This window comes from Heliangelus exortis, chromosome 16, assembly GCF_036169615.1.
Source record: "Heliangelus exortis chromosome 16, bHelExo1.hap1, whole genome shotgun sequence".
NCBI classification, from domain to species: Eukaryota; Metazoa; Chordata; class Aves; order Apodiformes; family Trochilidae; genus Heliangelus; species Heliangelus exortis.
This window is the reverse complement of record NC_092437.1, coordinates 10,371,782-10,385,998: the sequence shown is the minus strand read 5'-3', so window position 1 is coordinate 10,385,998 and position 14,217 is coordinate 10,371,782. Positions and strand designations below refer to the sequence as shown.

The window sequence follows — 14,217 nt, the reverse complement described above, 5'->3', positions numbered from 1 at the left end:
TGAGCACTGCTGCTGCTCAGCAATCCAGCTGATGGTGCTGGGCAGGCACTCCTGGGGAAGGTGCTGTTTGCTTGGGACTCCTGAGGTTCCAGGCAGGCAGCAAGCAGGAGTCACTGAGCTATCAGAGGAGCCAAGTGGGTGAGCTGAACTAAAAAGGCTTTGAAGGAAACTGGGCTTGGGTCTTGTAGTTGTACTAAAACGGGATGGTTGGAGCAATGCAAACGTCAGCAGCAGTGTCTCAGTGTGTTTGCTATGGCTGCAATGAAAAACCCAAACCAGCTGCTGCCCTTCTTTTGCTGCAGGCAAACACAAGCACAAATGGTAATGCAGGCAGAATACCAAACTGCTGAGTTTGTCTCCTCTTTCCCCTTTCCTTCATTCACCCCTCACTACCACTGGCTTCTATCTTTCCCAGAACACTATGGAAATGTGTCTGGAGAACCTCCTCTCAGCCTCTTCCCTCCTGTCTGGCTTCTGGAAATTCAAATTCACTTCTCATCCCTAAACTTCAGGACAGATCTTGGGCTCTTTTCCCTAGTTACCCTGCTCTCTGTGGACAGAGCAGACCTGCTGCACGTTGTCCTGTGCAGAACAGCAGGAAATGCTCTTGTGCCACCACCCCTGGTCCCTGCTAGCTGTATATAACACCAGCTCGAAGGTCCAGACACTTCCAGGGAGGGGTCTGTGGGTGCCTTGTTGGAGAGGAGCAGCTCCACAGCAGAGGCAGCTGCACCGAGGTGACCTTGAGCTGCCCACGCCACATTTCTGGGGAACAGAGCCTCCCTGTGCTGTGCTGCAGGGCCCCAGCTGCTGAGGGCTGGGGATTTGCTCCTCTCACAGACAACCAGTGCCAGTTTCAGTAACTTTATTTGTGCACATCAAAGATCTGAGCCCCAGCTTTATATGCACGGGCTCCAGTTCAGCACTTGCCAGGAGGCAGGGTAATTGTTAAGAGTCTAAAAGGGAGAAATACCTTCAAATACCTTAAAATTATATTAAAGAGGACACAAACTCAAAACATGAAGAGAAATGTGAGCAGACACCCTCTGCTGAAGCAGAAATAGCCTCTGAAAAAGCAGCAGCAGCAAAGATAACTAGTACTAAATATTTACATTTAAAAGCAAAGTATGGGTTATACAAGAAGGCAGAAAGAAGAGGAAAAGTGAAGGAGCACAACGAAAACTCTGAGTGGGCAGAAATGACAGTGCTGGAAGAGGAAAGTGAGGGGAAAGGGACAGTAATTCACTAACCTGAGAGGGGAAAAGCGTGTATGTAATTCTGAATGTTTAAACAAAGCAATTCACAGGTAAGGTAAATGTAGGATATAGGTAAAATGATGACACAGCTCTTGCAATTGTTCCAGATCAAGTCTCGGAAAATCAAGACCTTCAGCCCACCCTGAAGCCCTCAGCAGAAACAGCTAAGAAGGCCCAGAAGCTTTCCCTCTGCCAAGCCTGCAGCTGAAGTTCCCCACTGCCTGCTCTAACACAGAGGTAGGGCTGGGGGGGGGGGTGAGGGGACAGAAAACTTAGGAATTGCTTACACTGAATTTCAGAGCACAAACCAGTATTGTGTGCTAAGTAACTGCGTAACACTGGGGAGCAAAATCATGGTTTTAGTTGTGGTCTTGTAACATACCTGGATTCATTTGAACTTTACATCTGAACTTCCTGGATCCATAGTATCTAAGGAATGAATAGAGTAAAATCTACAGTTGGCCATTACCATATAGAATGTCTGAGACTTCTCTAGCACACGATACAAGGCCAAGTGTCTATAGCTGCTCAGTCCATTTAACTACTTGTGACTTCTTGACTTGCTGACCACTAGTTTTTAAACATGTCTTTTACTCAAACACAGCTGTTTAGCATGTTCTGATACTGGAAGTAGAGTTTTGGGTTTGTTTTTCTTAAAACAAAAGAAAAATGGGTTGTGAAAGGAAACGAGCATAAGTCAAATTACTCAGGCTTTAATTTGCTGGGTTTTGACAAATGTTTATTAATGCACGTCTCAGCAACAGAATTCTTTTATTTCCATATTTTCAATCAGAAGGAATATTATAGCTCTACACCACAAAGTCTCTATGATACACACCTCTGGTTTACCCTATTTCCATACTGCTTTGTGTATCAAACACATTCAGAAAAAATCTGTAGAGATGGCTCCAGCATCTCCACTTCTAAGACAGCATGGGCCAAAATAAAAAGTTACCTTGCTTCACTCCCCCCGATTTATTCCCTCTGTAAAGCACAAATAACAAAATATATTTTTGCTTTTAAGAGCTTCACTTATCTGCAGAAAAATAGAACTGCTTAAGAGTGAGCTAGTTAGCTTATGAAAGGGTTCAAACACACATTCTGCACCTCCCTACAAAGCTGTGAGGAGGAAGCACTCACAATTGGATCCAACTGAAAAGGAGCCAGGTAGTGTTCAAGGAACAGAGCTCCCCCTCATCCGAAATGCTGAATGTCTTCCCAGTCTTCTTTCTAGAGAGAGATGAGGATACAGCTGTAGCTATGAAACATTTCTCTAAGTGCTGGGACACACTAGAAGAATGAACCTTCCAAACACTGCAAAAATTCAGAACACAACCTAAAAGGCTTTATTTCCCCCCCTGCCCCCAAACATAGTGAAAACAGCATATAGAGCTTGAATATCCACAGCACAAACCAAGAAACAAAGGGAGTTTGTTTTTTGTTCTACAGTGCTTTTGTTAAGGTACTCAGAGATTTAGTGCATTCTTTTTAGAACTAAGCTCAGAAACTATATTCCATTTTTCATTTTATTAGAAAACTAAACTGTATGAGGCAAAGGACATTTGATCAAACACGTAACAGTGAAAACATGGCACTGACAAGGCATTTAACCCAACCATTATCACAAACTCTGATTTGGGATTCTCTATTGCTTTCAGTCAAGTATACATCATTTCTGCCATGTGAGACATCTTCTTGGGAATATATAAGTAGTATTCCATATATCCAGAAAGATCTTCAATAGTCACATCATCTACAAAGGCTCGAGCTTGCTCAGAACAAGATCTAGGAGAACCTGACGAGGCTGTCCCACAGGGGGATCTGTGCTGAAGAGACTGGGCATGGACTCCCAGCACTGCCTTCTCACACTCCGACAGGACGCTGCGTAGCCCGGAGAAGGAATACACTTCCATGGTTCTCCACTGCTTGCACTGGCACTTCTTGTCCGTACAAGGGCACTGCTTGCCACTGCTCAGCATGGATAAGGACTGGAAGTCAGAGGTTTGGCTCGAATGCAAGCTGGTTTCAAAGGATGAGGAGACAGCAGGGAAATTCTCTCTTGACCTCTCCAAGGGCTCTTCGGCGGTGAAAGCATCCGAAGGTTCAGTTCTGTCATCACTGGCCTCAAAGTGAGAATCGTGCCTGTCCTTGGTACCGTGTTCTGCTGTGACAAAAACGTCTGCACTGAGACTGCCCTTCGATGTGTCTGCCTGGGCTTTGTGTTTCAGCTGGCTGTTGGCTTTCACACTGCAGTAGGTGAACTTGGGGGGATGCAGGACGGGAGATTTGGAGCGTCTGCGGCGCGGGACCCTCGCTGCCCCTCTGGAAGGCTTCCTCACACACCTGCAGGGTTGCAACAGGTCAGCAAGTAGGAAACTCCAGAACCTACACCACAGCTCTTCAGCTCTAAAATGCAGCTAAAATGTCTTAGAAGATTTATTTATTTATATTAAGATTTATTTTTTTTTCCTTAGAAAACTCAGGTGACTGGTCAATACGATAGGAACAGTGAAGGAGTCTGAAGAAACCTGGGGTGCCCCCAAAGAAGAGACATAGACTAACAGCCTGGTTTTAAAGGTACTTCCCCTAAATCTTCTCTGTTAAGTAAATAATACTTTGTCACCCCAAACTGTAGTGCTGAACCTGGATACTGTTTGGCGCTGCTGGCAAAATCACACTGAATATCCAAGTCCTTCAGTACAGAAATAAAATAACCCAAGAAAGGGAAAGAGGGGTTTTTGCAGAGGTGTAAGACTTGAACAAAAGGATTTCAGAGCAAGTGGAAAGTGTGCAAGTAAGAGCAAGTAAGTGGAAAAGAAAGTTTTAGGTACCCTTTCTAAGAAGCAATATTTTTTTTTAAACCTTGGTAAAGCTTTGTAATAGAAAGGAGAGAAAAGATACGTTGAAGCAACACATAAAAACTTTCACTGGGAACAGCAGGCAAGTGCTCAGTGTCTGGGGGCAGACACTGTGTCTGCAGTGCAGTGAGCAGTGCAGTGAGCAGTGCAGTGAGCAGTGTGGTGTGTTACCCATGCCAGGTGTCCTTTGAGCTGGCAGTCTGTGGCTTGGCTCCATCCATGGCTGTTCTGAGCATCCCATCGCCCACAGGCAGAGCTGAAATACATCTGAGTAAGAAGGGAAAAGCCCCGTCAGAGCAGACCTGAGCACACCCCCCACAGCTCCAGACTCAGCCCTTGTGCTTTACAGACCCAGCTAAGATCTGGGTTTGCTGCCCTGACTTCCTCTACAGTCAGTGGTTAGAGGCAGGGGCTGTTACAGAGATTTATTTAACCACTCTTACTGTAGTGACCTCAGCCAAGTGCCTAAAGATGGGTGAGATGAAGTGAAAGGAGGCCAAAATGCCCAGAGGCTGAGGTCATGCCCTGTTTGTACCAAAATGACACAAAAGGAATGTAAACTCGGGTTCCAAATGCTCTTGTCAGACAATAGTAGTTAAAGATAGACTCCTGCTCATCTAGAATGAAAAGTCAGGAACCCACAGCAGGCTGAGGAGGAGTGGGTGAGGCACAGTGGGCAAGGAGAGGTTACTAATTTATTCCTCATTAAATTTCCCAGATAAACACAGCATAAAAAAAATATCTGGCCCTCAGGGTCCAGGCAGCAAACATAAATGCCCCAGCAGGCAAATCTGTATTGATAATGGCTGTTTGTGACTGAGCAGGGGAGAGGAAATCATGAAAACTCAGGCAGAAAAGCCCAAGTACTCTGATCCAAATTGATTTTAAGAATTAGTCACAAGACTTGACTTGTTCAAAACACATGCCTGCAAAACAAGATCCTTTTATGCCTAAAAAGATATCATCAGGAATCAACCAGAATTCCAGTCTGTCACTGGTAATACATCAGAATTAGTACACTTAATAAGCATGGTTCCCTGTTAAACAACAGCTGTGGTTTTTTCCACTTTTCACAGCAGAACTCCTGAAACAGAAGAAAGAAGTAGCAAAGCAAAAAAATATTTTAACATGAAAAGGAAGTCATGAGTTCACAGTACTGATGGCTATGAATTCACAAGACAACATTAATTATTAATATAAAGCTTTCTCTTTTGTCTCTGAATTCTCAAATGACTTCCAGTGAACTAACTCCTACTTTTGAGGAAGATGTTTATGCCACACGTTATCAGTGCACCCAGTGAGCTGTGGAGTTAAGGTTTTAGTGCAGAAATGCTCAGTGCTCATGCTTAGCCTGGTGATTTATTTCCAGTGAGACTCTCCAGCACTGCCAAGTGACAGTGCTGGCTCTGGACACTCCCAGGGCCACCTTCAGGCACTACAGCAAAGGCTGATAAGGTGGCTGAAGACTCCAGTGTTCACATGAACAGACAAATGACTTGTGTGTCACACAAGGCAACACAACAGTTAAGAGTGGGTTCAACACTTCGGGTGAGTCACTTCACTGTCACTATGTAATTTCAGTTGGATATTGTGTCAAAATGAGTAATGAAGTACTGCTTTGCCTATGAGACAGTTATAATGACTATTTCATGTGAAGTGATGCAGTTGTCTCCTCTTGGAAAGCACAAAACCTTTCACCAAATGACATTTGTTTCAAGGTTTGAAGGAACAGAGTATATTTATCCAATATAAATATCTAGTAAGAAACTACAAACCACGTCATCCTTTCTGTTGCTCACTTACCCTACTGCATCCACCCTCAGCTTTTTGAAAGCTGTTTGCAGACTCTCTTCTTCTTCATCTTTAGCTTCCAAGTCCATTGATGGGCTCTCAGTGTGTAACCAGCTGTGCCATATAGCCTAAACTCAACACAGAAACAAAAACTTCATATTGAGGTCTGAACACGCATGGTCCCTGAAAACCCAAACTGGTAAGTGCTGCTTTCTGACCAGACCTGTCTGACACTTCCCACCGCGAGCTCCCAACTCCGTGTTTCTCTGAATAGGTGAAAAACAACGAATTGTCTTTTTGTCACCGGTGAACAAATACTGTCAACGAGTACGGCTTCAATTGGAGCTGCGAGCCTGACACCCCCTCCCCAGCCAGCTGGGCACGGCCCTGACAGCCAACAGCGCACCGGCCGGGGGACAGAGACCGACACCAGACCCGTTGGGGCCCTGTCCGCCAGGAGCCCCCGCAGCCCCCGGCCCCACAACGCTGGATCCCTCAGGGCCGCGCTTTGGCGCCACCTCCCCGGGGCCTCTCCCTCAGCGCCGCGCCGGGAAGGCCCGCGCCGGCCCCATCTCCCCCGTCCCCAGGAGCTTCCCCTGGCGTCCCCCTGAGCCGTTCTGATGGGTGTGGTGGGTGTGGGTGGGTTTGGGTGTGGGTGTGGGTGTGGGTTTGGGTGTGGGTGGGGTCCCCCCCACCCCCGCTGCCCCCGGGGCCTCACTCACCGCCGCCTCCCCGACGGCCGCTGGGGCTGAGGGGGCGCGAGCGGAGCACAACAGGAAGTGAGGTCACAGACCCGCGCGTGCGCGGGGAGGTGCCAGCCCCGCCCCGGCCGCCGTTCGGTTCCGTTCGCTTCGGGTCGGTTCCGGGGGTTGGGGGGAGGGGGGGCACCGGGCGGCGGCGGCGGCGGCGGGGACCTGGGCATCGCGGTGAGTTTGGCGGGGACCCCTTCCCTTCCCTTCCCTTCCCTTCCCTTCCCTTCCCTTCCCTTCCCTTCCCTTCCCTTCCCTTCCCTTCCCTTCCCTTCCCTTCCCTTCCCTTCCCGAGCCGGGGCTCGTGCTGAGTCACCCCCGCTGCCCGTCCAGGGGTTACGGGGAGGAAAAGGGGTCCCGGGGCTCTTGAGTGGGTGCTCGGGGGTGGGTGGTGGATGTCTGTGGAGTGTCCGTGGGGTGGCTCCGGCAGTGGGGGGGGGGGGGGGTGCCGGGACTCTCTGCCCGGTACCGCCGGGATTGCCCCCGTGTCCCGTCTCGGAGCTACCGGAGGCCTCGGGAACAACGTTTTGGGTTTTTTAATCCCTGTACGCGCCTCTTTTTTAAAGCCAACGCGTGAGTGGGCGCACTGCAGCCTCATCTCCACAGTGTGGGTGTCCTGCGGGGTGCTGGGCTGCTGGGGAACAGATGGAAAACCACTGGGAAAGGATGAATGTGTGCTGCTTTCTTTCTTTTTTTTTTTTTTTTTCTTCCCTAGGAGAAAAAGCGTAGAAGTTTTAATGTGGTTTTTGATACAACACTAAATTTTGTTTGTTTTTCCACAGTAATTTGTTGTTTCTGGATCTCGGGGCTAGTGTGTCTGAGATGCTTATGCTTAATTATCAGAGTGAGTGGGGTTTTATCTGAATAAATTCCGTGTCATTTTGGGGGTTTACTGTGCCAGTGATGAAAGGCAGCACAACAAAATATTTAGTCTAGGTCTGCTTGCACGCTTTGGGTAATGTACAATGATTTTAAAATGTTTTACTGTAACTTTCTCGCTAAGGTTATGTAATGCAACAGGTTGGTATTAAAAAAAAAAAAAAAAAACCAAAACAAAAAACAACCCAACTTTAAAGAACCATCTGTTTGGATCAAGGGAAAAAAAAAAAACAAAAAACTGTCTGAAGTAGGAACCATGTGTTTTACCAGATCAGGAGAATTTGCCTAAGAGAGTATTTGAGATAATAACTTACTGGAATGAGCATCATGTTGTCAGTCCCTGTGTTAATTTCCTCCTCTGGTGTTTACTTGCTGTGTGACTCACTGGCCAACATGTGCCTTGAGGTTGTTATGATCCATTATCCTCCTGTGTGTGTCTGTGTGTCATAAGAGCTGTCTGCAATCCAGTGTCCAGGTGAAATGCTAGCAGAGCAAGCAGGAACAGCAGTGGGGAGAAGAAGGAGGTTGTGAGGGAACAGAAAATACTGCTCTGTGTCTGTCAGTGAGCTGCAGAGGTTCAGATTTCTCCTCTTTCCTCACCAAGACATGCTACAAAAAAAGTTGGTGCCTAGCTGGTAAAATAGTACCAATGGAGGTATTATTGGTGTATTATCAGCCAGGGTTAGTGCTCCCTGTGAGAGTGCTGCTGCTCCAGGAGCTGTTGCTGCTTGCTGGGTTGGGATGGGGACCTTTGTCATGGATTCTTAGAGCTTTGGGAAGATGCAGTCACAGAACAGTTGGGGTTTGGCAGGGATTCCTGGAGGTCTAAACCCCTTCTTCCAGGGGCCACCCTAAGCCAGTTGTAATGTCTCCAAGGGGACCCCACAGCCTCCTGGGCAGCCTGTGCTGGTGCTCAGTCACCCTCACAGCCAAGAAGTGTTTCCTTGCACTCAGACAGCACCTCCTGTGCTTCAGTGTGTGCCCGTGGCCTCTGGTCCTGTCACTGGTCACTGCTGGCTCTGTCCCCTTTGTACCCACCCTTCAGGTGTTTGTATAGCTGGATAAAATCCCTTATCTGCCTTTTTTTTTCTTGACTGAGACTTTATGCTCTCAGTTGTTGCTGCTTAGCAAGAGCAAAGCCACACTAGGGAAGCAAACCTTAAGTATTTTGTAGGGGAAGTGTGGCTGTTGCACGATGTGCATGTGCTTGCAGAACTGTACAGCACTGAAGAGCATCAAATTTAGAAAGATTTGAAAGTCCTCTGTAGCTAAATTATGGGCTGGGTAGATTTTAAAGAACAACATTATCCAGTTTTTATCAATCCCTTTTTTATTTAAAACAAGGCTTATTCTTTGCTGTTTGTACTGTTAATTGCATTTGTACTTGTGCAAGAGCTGCTTCTGATATCAGAATTTTTTAGATAGCTATTTGCAATCAAAATATGTTCTGGTAGGAGCCTGTTACTCTTGCTGGGATCTTAGACATAAGATCTAAAGAATGTTGTTTAGCTTAAAATATAATCTTAAGAAAATCTATTGGCTTGGGCTTTTTAAAAATGTGTATGAAACATGAAGTTGGAAATGATGGTTGTAGAAAGTTGACTGTTTCTCATGGTTGACTGTTTCTTCATTTTCACTTCTGGAGACACTGATAACACTTTAGGACAAACAGGAGTCTGTCTAAACAGTAATGGAGATGCAAGATGCAACTGACACCAAATTTTACTTTCAATTGCTCATTCACCTGTGCAGCTGGATAAGAGACTGATTGTTCCTTTCATGGGTGTCGTAAAGTTTGTTCTGAATCAGCTTTCAAAAATGTTCTGCTAGAATGACCTCAGCTTTGTGAGCTCAGGGTACTGTTTTGAGTTTATTTTCATTTTGAGTTACGATGCTGCTGGGCAACTAATGTTTCTCACAAGGTTCTTACAGCCATGTCTCTTTTTCTTCCTGTAGCAGCACATGGTAACTCTGTCAGCTTCTGCCATCCCAATAATGAAAACAGAAGCTAAGGATGGAGAAGAAGAGAGCCTGCAGACAGCATTCAAAAAGCTAAGAGTTGACACAGCTGGGTGAGTAACCAAGTTAACACATTACAAACTGACTTGAGGGGAACACCCAGACTTAAATTTGAAGGAATGAGGTAATTCCAACAGGTTAGGCACTGAAGCCTTCCTTCCAGTTACACTCACTAGGTCTGCAGATTGCACTTCTCAAGAAAGGGTAATTTGTTTGTTGGCTGTTAGCTCCCAGCAGGTTTGAAACAAACCTAATGAGTCAGCAGTTGACAGCCAGTAGGTTTGGAATTAATTTGGGCACGAGTCTGTCTGTCCATAGAACCAGAACTCTGCTGGTGCAGTGAGTGTATTGTCACAGCTCCAAAAGCCTGTCATGAGAATTCACTCCTGTCTTTTCCCAGGAGAGAAATGTTCTTTCCCTGTCAGTAAAGGACAGCATCAGATGAAGTGCATGGTTCCCACACAAACTGTTTCCATTGCTGTCACTTACAAATGTAATTTATAATCAAACCCACTAAATTGGAAAGAAGTTGTCATGTTTTGTGGGAGTTACAACATGTGGCTCCTACCTTCCCAGTCTCAGGCAGCAGAACACGAGCCGTGGGTGATGATCGTGTTTATCTGAATTTTTTAAAAAAGGGGTTTTATATATTTATTTTTTTTTTTCTGCTGACAAGTGTGCACTATTACAGATCACAGGTATCATGCTGTGTTTCAGTAAGATGTTGTCAGTGACAATTATGCTGGTGACTGAAATGGAAGCATAGGTGAGGCAGATGTAAATATCAAGGTGGTAACTAGAATTACTAAAGAACTTAGATTGTGAGTAAATGGGTTTCTAAAGTGATCTTTAATTTAGGTAATTAAACTTGTTAGAAATTAATTCCCATGCAAATGTCTCTCTTTTCTTTAGTATCTCTAGTTCCACCCCCTAGTCAGGCACAGTTAATTACTCTGGAGTTTTTACTGTTGGCCTTCAGTTTTCTGCTCTGGGTTCACTGTCCTTTAGATGGAGAATAGGTGTTTGACTAATAGTTTGAACTCTTAAATATCAGTTAACCCTTCCCTAGATCTATGTGGGGGGACTTTTTTTGCTTTTCGGAGAGTCTGCCTACAAACCAATTTGATACAGGATTTGGAAAATAATTTCCTTGTGAATTCCAGTTTAATATATGAAGTCTAAACTTAGGAAAATTCTTCTTGGGATTATTACAGCTCCATGAAAATGGGAATTTGGGATGAATTTATAGTGCCAGAAAAATTAGTACATCTTCTAAGGTTTCTGGTTTAAATAGAAGTTGAAGATCTGACACAGCTCTGCTGCTCAAGTGATTGAGCTTGCAATAGTGTGAAGAGTTTTAGCTTATGCTGTCCTAGACAGAGGCTTAAGTGTTCTTCAGTTGGACAAAGTCTATTTATGTCCAAAGAACATTTATTTTTAGGAAAGAATGGCTTATTTGTCTGTGGAAAAAGAGACGTGATTCTTTGGTGATGGTGTTTTTCCCCTCCCCTCTCCCTGGAAACTGAAATTTAGCCATTGTGTGTGCTTTGTCATTGACATGTGGAGTTGGGATTTGCAGTCGAGTTGCTGAATGGCATCATGTGTTGTGAAAGAGTCTGTTATACAAACTTTTCAGATAGGAATGTGTAAACACTACCCTTCTGATGTGAGTCTTTGTGGGCAGGTCTTTTAAGACATCGTGTCAGTTATTTGGAGCAGTCTTTTCTGGGAAAGAAGATTGAATGTTTTCATATTCATAATGCTGACCAGTCTAGGCTGTTAACTTCTCATTTTCTCTTTCACAGATCTACTGCTTCTCTCTCTGTGGGTGAAGGGACAAGTCCAAGAGCACTAATTAGAACAGCAGCAGATGAAACCAAACCTAAGAATGCATGTAGTTCTAAGGAAACCTGGCAGGGGTAAGAGAATCTTGGGATTATCAGACTATATCAAATGATACTGTACTGAAAGGGAATCTTAATTAGTCAAGTTTTCTAGTAACTACACCCCCCTATGCAAGGGACTCGAATTTTGTTTATTATATTCAATTATTATAGTACTCTACACCACCTTTTCCTGTTATTAGGTGACTACAGTTCTTATTTACAGTTATATGGAGTGAAAAGCTTTTTATCTGTAGGTTTCTAAACATAATAGATGAGATTTAATAGAAATGTGAACTGCTGTTTATGAATCAGTCACAAATGCATTTCCTTGAATCACTTTGGTATTGCTGTCTCCATGCTTTGAACTGGATTAAAATAAATAATTGGTTTCTGGGGTGTCACCACAGAACTTCACACTCATCTGTTGAAACAAAACCACTTCATGGCCTTAACCATAAATTTTATGCTGTCTTCTTGTGGTTTTTCCTTCTCTTAGAGGTCATTTTGTCATGTCTGATATCCTTAACCTATTTTCTAACCTGAAAAGCAGATGTTTTAGGATTCATTTATCATGTGTTCCTTTTATATTTTATACAGCTGCTTTAGTAGAACAAAGTAAAATTCCTGAGCAAATACTCTGAGCCTAAAGCTCTTGCATGCAATATAAATGCAGTAGGGGTGTTTCCCAGTGTTGTTTGTGATCCAGCAGTAAATCTTTTAGTGAATCTTCACTCCCTCTCATCCCTTTCCCTGACAGTTCTGTGAAGAAGCCTTTAAGAGGAGTTGTGAGAACCCAGCGGCGCAGGCGTTCCAAGTCTCCAATTCTTCATCCTCCAAAGTTTATCCATTGCAGCACAAAATCACATTCCACGTGCAACCAGCTAGTGCACAAGGGCCAGGCTGATGCACCAGATGACTGCAGTGGGTTTGGGATGCCAGTCCCAGAGGAAGTTTGTGCACAGGAACGATGCAGCCTTGCTGCTGACGCTGACCAGAAAAGAGCTGATGTTGAATGTTCGGGAGCTTCTGCTACACAGTTGGCATCAGAGAAGAGGCAGGAGAACTCTCCAGCTGCTGTTTCTCTAGTATCCAAAGCAAGCCTAAAGACTACAGAGCTTTCTGACTTCCAATCCATGTCCAAGCTGAACAGGAACAAGCCGTGTGCGTGTGCAGCCAAAGCCTGTCAGTGTAAACGGTGGCAAGATATGGAAGTGTACAAATTCTCTGGCTTGCAGAACACCCTCCCGTTGACACCTGATAGAAGAACAGTTTCTGAGGATCACTCCCAGTCTTTGCCATCAAGAACTCCATCAAGTTCTCCACGCTCTTGCTCTGAGCAAGCCAGGACCTTTGTGGATGATGTGACTATTGAAGATCTTTCAGGATACATGGAATATTACTTGTATATTCCAAAGAAAATGTCTCATATGGCAGAAATGATGTACACCTGAGAGAAATGAGCACTAAAACAGCAAGGGTGGGTGGTTTAAATCTGCCCTGTCACACTCACATGAGATGCAACTCACTCTCCACTCTCACTGCTTGCAATAAAAACACTTCTCTGCATCTTAGCTGATGTTCATCATTTAAGCTGAACAGTTTAGCTTAAGTGTTTTAGGTTAAGCTTGGGATATTGAAGTAAACATGGTGAATGTGTTCAGGGCATACCTGCCTGTATCTAAGTGACCTAACATTTGGGAAATTCTGTGTTTTCAAAGTCCTCCTGTTTTGGTTGGTTGGAACAGGGAAAGTTTATAGATTGCTGGGTGTTTAGAGCTCTTACTGTGAAGAACTTTGTGTGATTCAGCTGCTTTGAAATTGCTTTGACCTCTGGTTGTAACACTTCCACTTGTATTTTGGGGCTTGCCTACTCCTTCATAAAGGAGTGTGATCATCTTCTGTCCTCCCCTTGGTACTGACACCACTCTGGCTAATCCAGGAGACATGGTTACCTTTTCTTGGGTTGGAGGCATTGTTACTTCTTTGTGCCTAAAGGGACTTTATTTCTGATTGGATGAACAGGTGTTCTGCCCTGTATTTGATGGTGTTAATGTAGTCAGATGCTGTTAGGTTACCATAACATTTATATGTTAAGTTGCCTGATATGAAAGGAAACTTGGAGTATGAAAGCAAGGTTGTTTCCAAAGGTTATTCTAATCTTTGAACCATTGTTTAGGGGAATATGTAAAGCAAGGGTAAATTCTGTTGAACTGAACAGGCCTTAGAGACTTGTCTGCAGCAGCAGGAACACCCTGCTGGCTTCAGGGCCTTGCTGCTTCAGCTAACCAAAGGAAAAATGGGGTGATGGACACCAGTGGTGGATTTTTTGAAAGCAGAAACTGCTTTTGCTCACTTCAGTGGCCTTAATTCATGCACTTTGGGGGTTTTGTTGGTTTTTTAGTTTTGTTCAGCCTGCTCTGTAACACCAGGTATAACCCTTCAAGTGTCCAGACCCATACACTTGTGTTAACAGTTGTCAGCTGCACTGTAGGGCAATATTTCCTCTCCAGTCTTTATACTAAACCATTGTCACTTTAGATGACTTCTCCAGGTCTAAAATACTGCTGGAGTCTTGCATTCTTCCTGAAATAAACTCCAGAAAGTTTGTGCCAGAAGCAGTTTGTGCCATACTTTGTGCATTGGCACAGTCTGCCTTTTATAAACATACAGTAAAGGAGCATCCCATCAAATAATATCATTTGTTGAGGAAGAGTTGTGTTAAGTTTTGCTTTACAATTTGCAGTCCCCACATTTTTCTGACATTTAAAGTGTGGAGAAG

At 44.6% G+C, this 14,217-nt stretch overlaps 2 protein-coding genes across 5 annotated transcripts; one reads left to right on the top strand and one right to left on the bottom strand.

Moving 5' to 3' along the window:
• Nucleotides 1-2,579: 2,579 nt before the first annotated feature.
• Nucleotides 2,580-6,760, bottom strand: LOC139803465 (oxidative stress-responsive serine-rich protein 1-like). Of its 2 annotated transcripts, none has more exons than XM_071759651.1 (4): nt 6,628-6,760; nt 5,918-6,033; nt 4,286-4,381; nt 2,580-3,599 (listed from the first exon to the last, which is right to left on the bottom strand). In XM_071759651.1, exons 2-4 carry the CDS (start codon nt 5,992-5,994, stop codon nt 2,915-2,917), a joined length of 858 nt encoding a protein of 285 aa, XP_071615752.1. In that variant the 5' UTR covers nt 5,995-6,033; nt 6,628-6,760; the 3' UTR covers nt 2,580-2,914. The 2 variants fall into 2 exon arrangements, with proteins under 2 accessions (XP_071615752.1, XP_071615754.1); XM_071759653.1 differs by lacking the exon at nt 6,628-6,760 and adding an exon at nt 6,129-6,489.
• On the top strand, nt 6,729-13,009 carry OSER1 (oxidative stress responsive serine rich 1). Of its 3 annotated transcripts, XM_071759649.1 has the most exons (5): nt 6,737-6,831; nt 7,437-7,498; nt 9,490-9,605; nt 11,358-11,471; nt 12,196-13,009. In XM_071759649.1, exons 3-5 carry the CDS (start codon nt 9,496-9,498, stop codon nt 12,887-12,889), a joined length of 918 nt encoding a protein of 305 aa, XP_071615750.1. In that variant the 5' UTR covers nt 6,737-6,831; nt 7,437-7,498; nt 9,490-9,495; the 3' UTR covers nt 12,890-13,009. The 3 variants fall into 3 exon arrangements, with proteins under 3 accessions (XP_071615749.1, XP_071615750.1, XP_071615751.1); XM_071759648.1 differs by lacking the exon at nt 7,437-7,498 and having other exon boundaries at nt 6,729-6,831; XM_071759650.1 differs by lacking the exon at nt 7,437-7,498 and having other exon boundaries at nt 6,807-6,831; nt 9,493-9,605.
• The last annotated feature ends 1,208 nt before the right edge of the window (nt 13,010-14,217 follow it).